General features: G+C 43.0%; 1 protein-coding gene across 11 annotated transcripts in view; it reads right to left on the reverse strand.

Annotated features, from left to right (window-relative positions):
- Positions 1 to 15,856, reverse strand: part of FAM208B (family with sequence similarity 208 member B) — a 66,708-nt gene that overhangs the window by 6,605 nt on the left and 44,247 nt on the right. For all 11 annotated transcript variants that reach the window (XM_023524972.1, XM_023524967.1, XM_023524968.1 and 8 more), the window contains 3 exons: positions 11,980 to 12,853; positions 9,921 to 10,350; positions 3,297 to 7,088 (listed from right to left, as the gene is read on the reverse strand). In XM_023524972.1, coding sequence (XP_023380740.1) covers positions 3,297 to 7,088; positions 9,921 to 10,350; positions 11,980 to 12,853 — 5,096 coding nt within the window. The remainder of the gene's footprint in view (positions 1 to 3,296; positions 7,089 to 9,920; positions 10,351 to 11,979; positions 12,854 to 15,856) is intronic.

The following is a 15,856-nucleotide window of genomic DNA, read 5'->3' on the forward strand; positions in this document are numbered from 1 at the left end:
CTGGAGGTTTCCATTGCACACTGTGATGTTCCTACTTAAGCCCATATTTCCTTTATAAAAATACTGTTGCTTTGATCAGTCTCCCCTGGATTTCAAAACAACTCAAATTTTGACTTTCAATTCACTTGAAATGTATGGCAGTGCATTTTCAAAGGCATTCCTACAGGAAAGACTGCTTTGAACAGAGCCCACTAAAATATCTTAACATAAACCTTTAGCCCTCGCTTATTTTACTAATAAACTACTTGAATGAATACATTTTGTCATGTGCAGTATTTTCATCCAATGCTGCGGTGGTCTGGGCACTGTCAAGCACTCTGAATTTTGACAATAACAAAGGACCTCAGATCTTCATCTCACCAATACTCAGGGCCTGGCATCCTGTCACCAACAAACACATCGGGGATCTCCAGGATGCGAGAACTACAGGGACAGTTTTCTGAGCTTTTAAAAATGTTTTGCCTGACAGCACTTTATTCCCATTTTATGATGTGTCCACTTTCTCACTTGCAGGTTAGTTATATCTTCACACAAAATTTGTTCTTTTCGGTTGTAAATAGTGTCCTCATGGTAAAATACAATGAAACAATGCATTCACCATGGAAACAAACAGGGTATCTACCAGTACTGCTATCGTAATAAACACAACAGCTATGACCTCCTACGTGAAAACCAGTATCATCTGCTCGGTAAAGGGTGTGAGAACAAAGATACTGCATTATTGCTTTTGAGAAGATGGAAGCAAAAAGAAATCAAGTATTCTGTGGCAAAACGGGCATGGCCGTGACGCTAACCCAGTCTAGCCCTGCCTTACTGTAGCACACGTCAGGGTGCAGGATATATATATATCCTTAACCAAAAAAAGGAAAACTTCAATTCAAGGTAAAAAGGAAACTCATTTCCATGTTACTTTGGAGGCCGAGCACCTTCAAAAAGACTGAAGACCGTCTAATGCTTTTTCAACTACACCGCTTACCAGTGTGGAAACTGGAACAAAAACAGGCGGGGGGTAATAAGGACACAGATCTGGAACCATTTACGAAGAACCTTAGAGAACAAAAGAATCCTCGATAGGGAAAAAATTGTTACACAAAAATAAGACTCCAAAAATTTGGAAAACTTTGAATATTTTAAAATGACGTTTGAATAATATAAACTAGGAGCCACCATTCATCTTAGGGAAGAGTGTGTGCTGACCAGCAACGACAGTGACCAGTTAAAGTCTGTTATCTGTCATTCTTCCAACCCACGTCCCACACTAGCTGAGCGCTCGCACCGAAATGCAAACTTGCGATTCCCCTTTTAGAAATTACTTTTTAGAGCCTCCTCCCCAAGGACCTCAGACAGTGAATGCCTTAGCGTGACCTCTGTAAGGCCCTTCCAGCTGCAGGGCCCTTCCCGAGGGCGCACGCAGCCCTCCTCACTGGGTCCGGGGTCCCCCTCTGACCCTGAGGGAACCCCTCGGGCCCCTTGGGCTGGATCCGCACCTGTGCCACGTCCACCGCACCCTCCACGCCTAGACCCTCATGTTCCTCCTCCTCCTCCTCTAAGGTGCTGTCTGTGACAACTGTCACTCTCATCAGCAGCAGAGACGTGGCGTGGGGGCCGGCTTCCTGGGGAGTCCAGGGCAAATGTGCTGGGGCACTATGGGCCGGAGATGGGCGTGCTCCCACTTTGTTTTTTAAACATGAACACAAAAACAGAAGTTTGTATGTTCACCACATACACATGTTGACTGGTTTTGTTTGCTGGGAGGACAAACGCAGTGCCACTGAGTTTACCCACAGCCCAGTCTTAATTCCAAGCGCTATTCACTAAAAATGATCACAGCTCCTTGACTTCAAGGCTGAGACAGGGAATATGGAAGATAAGCCTGTACCATCACATTGCACCATAAAGGAGGAACGTGTCCAAAGAATTATGGGGATTTGTCAAAAGGACACAGAAGCCAGCTTGAAGGAACTCGCACGAGCTGGGTCTGAGCTTTAATACGAATAATGAAGGACCAGATGGTAACTCTGAGTAAATCCATACGGAACATGGGTCCGCACTGACGTAAAACATGCAGATGAACAAATGGAAGAGAAGGGAACATTCCACCCCACAGGAGAATGCCAACTAATAAACATACAAGGAGTGACGGAATCAGAACACCGCCCTGTGGCAACCATGACGGTAGTAATAAGCACTCTGGCCAGGAGTCAGCTGTGAAGCCTGGTGGGCGAGTCTCACCAGGAAGTGGACATCTACAAGTCCCTCTGTGCCTCCACTAGCCTCCACTTGCTAGTAACCACGCCGCGCTTACTGACTGGACTCTGGAGGGCCTAGCAGGAACCATTTGAGCCAAGTGAGAAATACTCACGGACCAGGAATGCGACACACAGACAAGCAGTCGACGTGTGATGCTGGACCGACGGGGATCTGTGCGCCGGACAGGCACACTGCATCAACGCTCACGTCCCAATTTTCAGGGCTGTACTATGACCCCATGTGCGTGTCCCTGCACACAGTGCCCCTCAACGCAGAGGGGCGGTGCGTCACCTCACCCGAAGGTAACGAGCACTCAGGTTTGAAGGGGTGATGGGGTGTCGTGTCCACAACATGTTTTAAAATGGTTCAGAAAAGTGAGGTATCTGGGTAAAGGGTATCACTTCTGCAGTCTTTAACCCTATATTTTAACTTATAATTTAAATTTTATATATGTGAAATTATATTTTAAAAGTTAAAACAGGAGAGGATGCTGTCTTTTTCAAAAGTAGAAGAAAAAATCCTGAGAGGATAAAATGAGGAAGCTAATGATGAATCCAGACAGATCTGGCTCCTACCGAGTTAGAATTTTACCACAGTTACATCTTCTCAAAGTAAGGACCATGTTCTCAGCAGAATATCAGTTATCCTAATAGTCAATAATAAAAATACACATCCAAAACCAAAAGAGGTCCCTCTCAACTATCTAAACTAATGAAAGAACACGGGTAACAATTTTTAAAAATCTGAATTTTACCTTTGGAACATGTTTGTATTTACATTTGAAGTTGAGTATGTCTGTACTGGTAACTTTTTGTGAAAATTAGTCACCGCGTTAATTCTGGAACATCATACATATCTTTGAGTAGAATGCTGATGGCAGATCCCTGTCAGCCTCACATTTAGTGTGCAGATAAAGACTGGGCTGGGAAACCCAAATACTGCTTCATTATCATTTCTTTCTGAAGCCAAGAATACTCAATTCATTTTAAAATAAAAGTAGACAGCAATGAAAATAATAACACTCTCAGGAAAATCTGGCAGCTTACCTTTGTTCTCACAAAGAAGGACTTGTCCTCCGTCTCAACGAGGTAGAACAGGAAGGGGCTTTTGCAAGCGTCTTTCAAGACACTTTTCAGTTTGATGTGCAGGCTGGCACACAAGTCCGTGATCATGTCTTCGTAGGAGGCTGACCTTCTTGGGGAAGATGAGTACAACTCTTGAGATGCAGCTTCTCGAGAAGCAACATTTGACTCTTTATCTTGGAAGACGATCGGGCTGCGATTCATCATCACCTTGTTGAATTCTGCATACTCGCTGAGGATGAGTGCGATGTCGCTCCGGGACTCTTTCAAAGTGCTGTTGTACTTCAGTTTGTTGAGGTGGCATGAAACGGCCTGACTTCTTTCAGAATCTGTCAGATGATTTCTACCGTGGCCACCTCTCTCCTTCCAAAAGGAAGATGTGTCCGAGCTGCTGGGCATGTGGCCTCTCAAGTGCTCACTCTGCTGTCTGGCATCCGAGTGCACGACTGTTATCACAAGGGGACTTCTGCTCCGGGATGCAGGATACAGAACTGGGGCCTCGGGTACACGTGTCAAAGGGAATGCTCCAGCAGCAATGTGCAGAGGTGACCCCTTCAGAAAGCCGCTGCTGGAAGAGGCAGAACGCTGAGAATCCCCATTCTTCACAATCTGTTTTAGTTTATGTTCAAAACGCAGATATTCCAGATCTAAAGTGTTCTGGGTAAGGTCATCTGCCATCCGCCAAGGATCTGTCCAAGAGCTGAGCAAGCCGCCGTGTGCAGTGAAGCTGGGGTGCCACTTTGGGTCGTGCAGCGTCCTCCTGGTCTCTCTGAGCTCCTTACTTACTTTGAAGTTAGCGTAAGTCCTGGGGATGCCGTGGCAATCCCTGATTTGGACGTAACGCGGCACACACTTACCTTCTTTCTTCAATCCGATGGGCCAGTTTCTGGGAAGTATGCTGTTCTCCAGCCCTGGGCCTCGGTTAGAGTAGCCCCAGCTTTCATTATCACTGTCATTTAGGCTCAGGAAAGAGTCATAACCATCTTTTGAAGCCGCTTTCTTCTTGGTGTGAGTACATCGCGAAGTGCAGGAACCCTCCATATCTAACTGGAGACTTCCGCACTCACCAGGAATGTCTTGATCGGAGCCTCCGGAAAGGGGTTCATAAGGGATATGAGGATTCGCAATGATACCCACGTCCCCACCCGGCGCTGCAGGGTCCTCGGCCCTGAGCCCCTCACCAACGGTCTTGTCTTCCACCTGCTCTTCAGAGACTCCACAAACAAGAGGGGTACAAGATCTGGCACCAAAAGTAGCAGGAGGCTCTTTCTTGGCATTTTCACTGTTGATGGCTGTATTTTGGTAAGGACCAGCATGGAAACACACAGGGAAAAGCCCGCCATTCACCACATCTTCTGTTCCACATGTCAACACATCCTGCGGCACGTGCATGGTCTCCTGCTTGCCTTCTGGAGGGGTGTTTGACTGAGAGCCGACACCTCCTACATCCATGGCTTTTTCATGTAGCTCAGCTTCAGGCTCACTATTAAGCAAACTGGCCATCCTGACTGACAGTTCCTGTGTCTGAAACCCCGTCCCTGTGTTACTGGGTCTCGTACAATGGGTTACAGCAGCGCCCCCTGAGGAAGAAGCCAGTGTGGGGGTCTCTGAGTGCACGTATGCCTGCGTAACACCTCCCATGACCACAGCACAGCTCAGGGGCTGAGCCTGCAGGCCACTGCCTTCATCTGCTGTCACAGCACTGCTAAAGGGACTTTTCTTAATGCTTTTAGGGCTTGTCTGCTGTTTTAATGGCACATGCACTATACCACTGGGAGCGGCTGTAGAAACAAACGTATCAGCCAAAGACTTATTTTCCACAATCTTTCTAGAACTAAATGGAGGCTCACTGGTGTCCCAGGCAAGACGCTTTAAGTCTGAATGTCTGTTCTCTATACTAATTGGCTGCAATGGATTTCCCGATGTTACCAGTTTTTCTAGCGAAGTCTTTAAGTCAGTTCCAAAACTAGCCACTGAGGCAGGCTGGGTTAACTCTGTACCACAGCGCGGCACCTGTTCTGAGAAAGAGAAAGCCTCGTCATGCTCACTGGGGACAATTTCTTCAGTTACTCTACCCAGGAGAGTCAAAGGTCTCTCTCTTCTTCCTGGGTGATCACTGAACACGAGAGGCATTTTGGCAGAAAGCTGCACTTGTTGAACCCAAGCTAAGTTATCTTGTCCCATGGGGTGGGCGGGACCAACAAAAGAATGTTCCTTGTCGGTGACGGCCAAATCCACTGACTCGACCTGGGAGAACGTGTCACTTTTCTCACATTGTGAGTCAGGGCGCTTTAAACTGCGTGGGGACACAACCTGAGACGGCAGTGCTGCTTCTACTGGCACCTGGGGATCAGGACTAGACGCTGGTGACACTTCTTCAATTAAAGACCCAAAGGGAAAGTCCGAGGTGACGTTAACCTCCTCTGCAACCTCAAGGGCACAAGCCCCTTTAGGGAGCACTAAAGTCAGCGCCCGGAAGCGGTCACCTTCTCTGTCCTCACTCTCTGACCCTGTGGGAAGCACTGGTGCATAGTCAGCAGAATTCACTTCTCCGTTTTCTGTGAAAGCCACCCTTTCTGACTCGATTATGTCTTCATCCACATCCTGGAGCTGTAACTTTGATAAGAGGGCCTCCTGGTGTTGCTCTATTTCACCAGCTGGCATTTCTCCTCTGGGACTTGTAGGTGGTGACATTGTGAGAGTTAGGTCGATGTCAGAATCGTCCTCTAACTCTAGGCTGACTTCCTCTCCACTTATGGATAGGTTGGTTGGTTTGGTAAACACTGAATTACAAGATTCAAAATTCCCATTTTCACTGTTTAGACCACTCTCGTCACTCTTTACTTCTAAAGAGCCATCTGATGTATTACTTCTTGATGGAATGCAGTTAAAGGAGTAATTTTTTTCTAAGGCGGCAGAGGCTGCTGATGAGGCTTCTTCAACCTGTGATGGCTCAGGCTGCGGGAAAAATTCCTGAGAGAGTTTTACTTCTTCTCTGGGCAATGAATGATGAGAACTCTTAACTAGTGGCAAGGCCTCCTCCACCACCAAATCTTCAGACGACGGTGGTGAGCCCGGAACAGGGATCTCTCTGCGTAATGAGCACGTTTCCTTAGCAAGCGTCTCTCCACTCCCTGCAGAGGCATGGTGGCACTGAGCACCATTCTGCCCTGAGGCTGCTAGAGAAGAAATGTCCGTAAGACTGTGTGTCTGTGCCCTTTCAAATGTGGGTCCCGGATGTTTAAGACTTGTAGCAGGTGACACTTGTTTCACTGACTCCACGTTAAAGGATGTAGGTTTACCAGTTCTATTCACGACTTCTGTCTGTACTGGTGAACAGGCATTCTTTTCAAAGGTGACAGTAACTGGTTCCAGATTAAGCATTACATAACCCCCCATATCGTCCTTCCTTTCCAGTGAAGGCTGACATTCTTTGTTTATGGGGCTGCCATGCTGGGTAAGTCCCTGTAAATCACTTGTTTTTGCTTGTACTGTTGCATGAAAAATGTCAGCTTTGCTTTCAAGGGTGCTATACACAGACTTCTGACAAATCATTGACTGACTGCTGATCCCATCACAAGTCTTGGTGAATGTGGTTTGCGTGACAGTATCATTACAAGAAGTCACTCCTGTGCTATCAAGTGGCTCAAAGGTTTTACCTTCACCGGGAATAGAAGGTCCATTCGTTTGGATACTTCCAGTAGCAGAAAGCACAAGTTTATCTGATGATTCTTGTTCGGCTTTTCCCTCAATTATCTGAAGTGACAAAAGTAAAATAAATAAATTTTAAAAAAAATCAAAAGTCAAACATTTTTTTAAACATTTACATAAACGAAGAACAGAATAGACGAGGATTCATTTTAGTCTGTTCTTCTGAATCTTCTATCTTTTTAAACAGGCTTAAAATAATCCCCAAATAGGTATTTGTTTTCTTTAAATGTACAACACACAGACGAGAGCTCTAAAACTTTCTAACTGCACAGCCTATGTTTCTTAATGGACTTTTGGGAAGCAAAGTGGCTAGACCACTGACAATGTAAAGACTTGAAAATGCAGCCTGTTTACTAAATACCATCACTTAATTCAGAAATGCAGCTCTAGAGAAAAAGTACTCAATTAATTTTGTTTTTAGTAAAAGACAATTTTTAAAGCCAAGAACAACATTTTAAATACCAGCTTTCAATTAGATGAAATATAATACACTGTCATCTGGAATTTTCCCGTAACAAAACAGATTAATCACTATCTCCTGTACTCAGAAGACAATGATTAGCAGTTTTCCCATGGTATCAATCTCCATTTTAGTAAATAAAACTCCCTTATCCCTTAGACATATTATTTGCTTATAACTGGAGATCATTTCTCCCACTGTAATGCCTCCTACTCAACAGAGCACACGAAAAGGAAGTATAGTTTGCATGAATAAACTAAACCAAACAGGCTGGTGGGGAATGTGGAATTAGGTTAAAAACTAGCAGAAATATCTCTGGGTAATTTTGATAACCTCATAAACAGGTTTTTGTTTTGTTTTTAAAAAAAATCTGAAGCATGGTCTTGTCCAGAATGTGGTAAAATGGGTTGTTCATACAACTGGCTACACATCTTTAATTTTTGGAACATCACGGTCACAGATTTCCTTCCATGTCTTGAGACAATCATGTTGGAAGTCAGGACCTATGTTTCAAATCTCATTAAAAACCCTTTTGTCTTAACCAAAGACACGAAGCTGAGTAACAGAGTGGAGCTGAGACTCAGTGTTTTAAGAGGACATGACTGGCCAGGCACAAAGCACAGAAACGTCTTGATGCTAAGTCTTTCTGAGCTCTTTCGTGTGACCACCCGCCGCCATCACTCCATGGCTGTTAATGTTTGACCACAGTCCTGAATCTCACCACACCCATGGGCTTAACGAAAAGCAAATCATGATAATGTTCTTATATTTAGACTGATACATATTTTTTTTACTACAGGTGAAGTGTGATGTTTCTAAAATAATGCTAAATTCAAAACTTAAAAGGTCATTTAAAAGAATGCTGAATTAAACACATGACTAACGCAACACGCTATTGGTTTCTAACGCCCACTGTGTTGGAATTCTCTTCACACCCGGTTTGCCCGCCTGTGGAACAAGGGCGTGGCACAGCACGTGTGCGCGCCTTTGAAGTATAGGCACAGCAGCCAAGAAGGTGGGAAAAAATTTTAAGTATATGCTATAGAAATTTTTAGGAATCATTTATTACTCTACCTTCCTACTTGATACTCTATTTTCACATGATTCTTGAACAAGATCACTCCTAAAATACTGATGATGGTTAATTATATATTACCACAACCAAAGATACTTTGTAAGAAACCAGTATATATGTAATAATCAAAATCGGCCTGACGAAACTGTATTTTCTTATTCTAAAGTAGTAATTCTTAACTGGATTTTATGTATGTCAAGAATCAGATGAAATTTATGAACCTCATCAGGAGAAAAACCACATATATTCATGCATACGATATATGTATACACACATAAACACACATATGTATATATATACATACATGCACATGCACACAGAACTTGACACTGGGAAACATCTACATTTGAATCCTGGCTCGACAATTACTAACTACATGACTTCAGGCAATTTCTGTACTTCTCCATGCCTCAGTTTCCCTGTGAGAGGGGGAGGGATGGCCTCGCTGCCCTGGGCCGTGGGAGGATGGGCTGGGGTAAGCGAGCGGAGGGCTCAGGCCTCTCCCTGGCTGCGGTGCCCCAACCGTCTTCATTACGATGAGACAGACACAGAGCCTGTGAGGATCACCCCTGAACAGGCGAATCCCCAAGTGACCCAGGCACGGCATGTCTACCCAATGTGAAGACAGGCACTATAGGCACCCAAACCCATGCAAAATTATTCTGGGATAAATCTGAGCCAAAAGCTTAAAAAGGCAGCTATTTTGTCGATCCATTTACTTAAAATCTTGATACAACTTTTTTATTTGCTCCAGTTAAAATCTGATTATCTGGCCTGGCTAAACATCGTCTGAAAACAACAGAATGAAACAAAATGTATTTTCTATATTTATAAATAGTTATCTATAGACCTGTGAGAGGTCCGCCATTTCATTTACTGTTCTAGTATTTGTTTTAAAAAGAATCTTAATATATTCTAGTTTAAGGTTTATCAAAGATTTCTAATATTTATTACCACATCTGATCCTTAAACACTATTCTAGGTAAGACATAAGGGGTATTAATCGCCTCTTTTATAGGAAAAATAAGCTCAGTGAGAACAGGTAATTTGCCTCATATTATACAACAAATAAGTGACACCATCATGGTTGGCCCCCAGATCATCTGACCGCCATGATTTTTTCCTGCTTCTGTTTCTTCAGTCAGGACAGTAGATAAGCTCCACCTGCAGACAACTGGGAGGGATACTTATGAAAACTGTTTGGCATTACAGATATTTAGAAAGCTACAGAATCCACTTTCCTAGAAGAAATTAATGCCTTGTTTTGAATGTGATTTTACATACAAAGAAAAAAAATTCTTCAAAAATAATGTCACGATTTACAATATTCAGCTTTACTTACCTCGTTATTATAAGAACAGACGAAATTCTGGCTTTCTGGTGTACCTGGATGACCCTCTCTTGCAAAAATTTCTTTCTGTTCATTCTGTACCCAGAGTTCCAAGCCTTCTGCAGGATGCGGTTTAATGAAAGGAAGCAAGGAGTCGGTGTCAGGGAAGGACGCTTCAGCACTATGACCTCTAGGGGCTCCCTTCGTCTCCAGCAGAGGGTCTACAGAACACCTGTCTACACTGGGGGAATCTTCAATTTCACTGAATTCAAAAGAGTCTATTGTGCTATTTATAGACACAAATTTGGCAGGGTTACTGTGTTCTACCACTTTTCGGGATGATCGTATGACTTTGTTTTGATTGCTGTAAAACAGAGCCACCCACATATGAAGTAAAAGCTTCACTTCTTCCACATTATCAGGTATATCCGTGTTCCAGGGCCTGAGATTTAGAAGGAAGAACACAGGAAAATCACTGAAAATGGTTATTTCGGTTGATTCTCTTATCATAAGCAAGTGTCTTCAATATTAACCTTAGTTTTTGTGTTCATTTTTATTTGAAAAATTACACCAACATGATACAATGAATAAGATGAAGTTGATTTAACAAATAATCACAATGAATCCAACCCACTAATTTTACCAACCTACTTACGAGACAGAAACTGAAAAGCAAAGCTTTATGTGACTATCAAATCACAAAACCCGGTAAGTGACAGAACAATGAATGGAACATAGCTCCCCCAAGTCCCAGTCTGGGACTGTTCTATAACGAGCAAACTCTCCTGGACACAATGCAAGTATTACGTAGATAATGGTTTCAGCAACTGCCCAAACCCTCATCTCCTTGCTTCGGCGAAGACTGGCTCATTTCTACTCTCGTATCTCTCTTCTAGCAGTTGGGAAAGTCTGAAGATTAAACATCTCTATAGGCAATTCAGCAGAACTCTGTTCCTTTCAGATTACAGTTCCTGAAAATTTCCTGAAGCCAAAAGGGGACAGAGAAAACACACCTGGCCACCTTCAGAGAGCTGGAGCGGGATGTGTCACAGGTGACGGAGCTGGGCGGCAGTTAAACAGGGTTATGGCTCAGGGAATGACTCTCAGAGTAGATAGGGACCTAAGTATGTGCTCTTATGAGTGTGAGCTCGTAACTGGAGCAAAGAAAGAAGTCTGACACAATTTAGTCACTCACAAATGAAATATTCTAGCAATAGGTAGCTCAGTGGCATTTCACACAGCTAATGCTTCCTGCTGATAATAATGGTTACCATTTATTAGTGTGTGCCAGTCACTGTGCAAAACCCTTATGTACGGAACCACCTCACACTGTAGCTACTACTAAACTCGCACTTTAGTGTTTAATGCTCCACTGGCATCACTTGGAAATCGGTTAGCAATGTAGACTCTCAGGCCCCATCCCGAATAGACTGCGTCAGAATCTGTAGTTCAGTGAGATCCTCAGCTGAGCTGGACACACAGTCAAGACTGAGCAGCACTGTCCTACAGCACAGGAACTGCTGGGTCGCAGATGCTCGTAGTGGGAAAACCCAGATCAAAATCTGGGTTCACCCACACTTCAGAGCCTGCGCTTTCTGTTGCTCTGCTGTTGCTGCCTTGACCCCTTATTAAGGAAGATTTACAGAACTGCCTCATGTAAAACCGCCCACTCATAGCTATCTGATCAACTTCATAAGCCAGAAGTAACTCTTTAGATGTTTCTTCTGGAATTCAGTCCATAATGCATTCTTTCTATCATTATTTTACATTAAGATATCATTTAAAGATTATAATTCAAAGACTGCAAAAGCTTATGAAGGAGCACATCAAAATGGAAAGCTGTTCATGAGGCTAAAGTTATCTGGCCAAGTTCTGCACATGATCAGCAGTGGAAAAACCAGCCCCATATTCTCAACTGTCAGTAAACACGGCAGCTTATGTTAACATCGAGTCACTGGGTTCACACACTACACTTTCTCCTTCCCCAAGTCTCACACAAGTCTCCCTGCTCACAATGTGTACCTCGGCAGGAAATTCACCTCCATTTTCATCAAGTGTCACTCCTACTTACCCATGTAATGCTCTTAGCACAGTTTTCTCCAGTGGGTTGTTGGTATATTTGCTGTCTAAGCTGAATACATAGTTTGCTTCGCATTTGAAAGTGACCTTAAAGGAGCCGTCGCAGCTGGACACGGTGTGAGAGCAGGAAAAGTCTCTCAGGCTGGAGGGCAGCAGTCTGCCCTTGTGCTTGAGCAGCAGGTCCGCAGGAGGCTTCTGCAGAGGGGAAGTGTTCTGCTGGTGCCTAAATGGCATGACTTTCCCCACTGGGGTTCCGGCCTCAGAGCCCTTTGTGCCATTCTTGGCAAAGGTGGGGCCTGGGACCCCTCTCTGCTGCAGCAGCTTCTTTGAATGTTCTGCAAGGAGCAGGGCGTAGGAATGTTCCACGGCAACAAAAGAGCTCCGGCTTGCATCAGAAGCTTCTGGTGTTTCTTCAGGAAGTGCTGCCTGGGCGTCGACAGGGCTCTGCCTGCCAGGGTCCGCACATGCTCCCTCTTGGCCGATGGTAGAGCCTGACGGTGGGTCGCTCTTCTCAGACGAGGGTTCAGGCAACAGTCCACCCTTCTGACTTTTAACTCCTCTGTGATATTCATGGTCAGACGCACTGCTCAGACAATGTTCTTTAGGAAGCACATCGTTCTGTGGCAATTCAGAGGAAGGAGGAAGGCTGCTGGGCTCAGATGCTGGTGTGGCAGAGGTGGCAGCGCTCAGTGCTAGGTCCGCCAGCAGGTTTAGGGCCTGGGAATCACAGTTGACCATGGAGTCCTCAGCTGGACCTTTCTGAGCCACTGTGATACTATCTCGTTGAGCTATATTTATGCTCTTAGCATCTTCTTGCCCATCTGATGACATTTCTGATTGAAGCTGTGAAGCAGTTTCTCCTTGAACTTCAGCATAAAAGAAAAAAAGACATAGCATTGGATTTCTATGTAATTAATTCTCTGCCATATTACTGTGACTTAGTGAAAATCAATGGTTAATATATTTAAGAAAAACCTCTTGCTATGTTGCACAGACTGTCTATTGAAACTCTACTGTCAGATTGAGGTCTCTTCCGACTCTCAGAGCTACGGCACGGTATTTACCAGAACAACCAGTCCTAAGTGGTACCCATGTTAATTTAACAGGAACTCAACCTTCAAAAGTGCATGTGCTGAATGACACACAAGGCATCCTGCTCAGCTAAAGGAAGACACAGAAGACACAAAGAGCAGAAAACAAAAACAGAAACTAAAACAAGAACAAGAACCTTGCCCTCAGAGAGCTTACAGTCTAGTGTGGATATAAAAATTCCAGTTTGAACTATATATTATAGAAAGTTAACATAGTTTCCTAGAAATCATTTCCTTTAATAAGTGCTTTATTAGAGAAATCATCTAAGTTCAAAAGAGATGATTTAAACCATATTGATGTTTAATTATAATGTAATCAATAAAAAATTAGAAAAGTCATACAAGTATTCAGAATTGCTGATTTCATCACCTTTTAATCTATAATTTCTGCACTGAAAACATTTCCTCTCTACTTTTCCTGCAAAATAGGAAATCTCCTTGTCTACTGCTAATTCTCCTCTCTGCAGATAATCAAGTCTACTCATTTGCCTTGCATCCACAATATGGGGCAACACTCCGTGGAGCAAGTGGGCAGATGGACAGAATAGTCAACTGTGCTCCCTTTTTAATTAACAGCAGTGGATCTGAAAGAACTATTAACCTGTCTGGCAAAGGCCAGTGACTGATATACTTAAAGAGAAGAAAACATCAAACAGAACGAGAAAGGTGTGTGTATTCAGCGGAGAGGGTAAAATTAATCACTGTCCAGTTTTTATCTAAAATAGCAAAATGCAAAGGGCTAGGTGGAAGAAAGTGACCTAACGCAGAGGATCGTCTCGTTAGCGCCATGCCTGTGTTGGAAACGTGAAATTCATTTTATGATCTGATGTATTTACTGACACTACTTGCATTCTATCTTTGTTAATATTATGGCTCTCACACAGATCACCTAAGAATAAAGTTAATACAAAGAAGACTGTACTGAAGTTAAGAAAAAAGGTTCAGTGTAATAAATATGTGTAGTCTCAGGCAAATCATTTAACTACCACCTTGTTAGAGGTTCTCGAACAATAAAAATACAATACTGCTAACCTATGTCTTTTAGGAAATACAGGTAAGATAATACCAAATGAATTATACAAAAAAATATAGAGTTCTGTAAATAAAAACTATACTAAAAACTTTAGAAAGAACAGAAAATCATTAGTTTCAATAGCAAAATGATTGAGCCTTCTTAAAATCTGATATTTCAAGTATAAGAAACAAAACAGATTAGTACAGATGATTAAAAAATAAAAGAAAAATTGAGAGATTGTTTAAATGGTAGTAGTCTAAAATTTTAACCTGGAATGTGGCTGCACTATATAGACAGATATTTGTAATACAAATCAGCCTATTTCTGAATATGCACTATGAATAAACTCATTTTCTGGGCTCACTTTTCTGCCAATACGCAACTGAAAACCTCCTTCCCATTAATCAATTAGTCTGCAACTATCTAAGAGTCAACTCAGTACAAAGAATTCAAATGACATGGCTAAGAATACACGCATCATAAATGCATCCGTGCTCATGTTTATAAACTAACTGGAAAGAAAGGACCAAGATACATCAAATGGCTGGAAAAAAGTATGAATTTAATTCTAAGATGTTCTCAAAAAACCCAAAAAGAAATGAGAGGAGGGAGATCAGTGACAATCAGAACAGGAGGAATCACCTCACTGTGGCGGTGACCTGGCTGAGCAGGAAGGGGACTGGCGGAGGCAAGCTCACGAGTGCAGAGAGGCCTCAGGGGACACGCGGGGAGGCACCAGGCCGGCGGGGAGGGGACACACTAGGAAAGAGCAGGAGAGAACCTGGGCCAGGAGGTAAGCCCACACCATCAGCTGTCTCGAGAGACAAGCAGGAGAGCTTCCACTGGGCATGGAGGCCAGAACTGAAACGCTTGGGTTTGAGACTGTGATGCGCTTTTACAAGATTTTCCGTCATAAAACAGGATGAAAGACACCTAGGAAAAAAAAGGAGCTCACCCGTAATACCGTCGCCCCCTCCACCCAAAAACTGTAATTTCTCTGAATTCCCAGTAAATATAAGATTTTTTTTTTTTAATCTAAAAACTGATGAGGGAGAAAGGCAATCGGAGATTAGACAGAAACTGATAGAAATATAAAGGTATGAGGAAATGAAGTCTCTGTTAAAACGAAATTTAAAAAACATACATACAACACATTAGGACTCAATATCAAAGGCTGAGTAAAATGTGGAATTTTTCAGCCTGGAAGAAGTGCACTAAGCTCACAGGAAGAGGAAGGTTAAGCCTGGACACGGGCCTAGGGATGACGCTGGGATGTGCTCCGCTTCAGAGGTCAAGTCTGCAGAGACAACGGAACTGTCACTGTAGAGTAGAGAGGACCTCTCTAGCAGCTGGAGATTCAGAACTAAAGTAAGTCAGGTGTCGTTCATATAACTAGACGTTATTATCCACTTAAGCAAAATTAGGAAAGAAAAACTTTTTTTAAATTAATGCCTTTTAAAACCAAATGTAAGATTCTGGATTACTATTGTGAACAATCTCTTTACAATTCCCTCTGGATAAATAAATGAATAGTTCATTTTTTGTAACGGATTATGTTCCAGAAGAATCCTACCAGGTACTACTTGGTTGTGCATTCAGTCATAAAAAAGGCCATTCATAACTTTTGTACATGGTTCATGTGCAGGCTTTAAACAAACTAAAAAGTAGGTCTATTTTGTGATATTTGAATCTGTCTTTTTCTTATTTATAATAGGAAACCAAGTTACTTAGTCCTGTTAGTGTCTGAACTACAGAATATAGCA

The sequence above is a fragment of the Pteropus vampyrus genome, unplaced genomic scaffold, assembly GCF_000151845.1.
Source record: "Pteropus vampyrus isolate Shadow unplaced genomic scaffold, Pvam_2.0 Scaffold513, whole genome shotgun sequence".
NCBI lineage: Eukaryota > Metazoa > Chordata > Mammalia > Chiroptera > Pteropodidae > Pteropus > Pteropus vampyrus.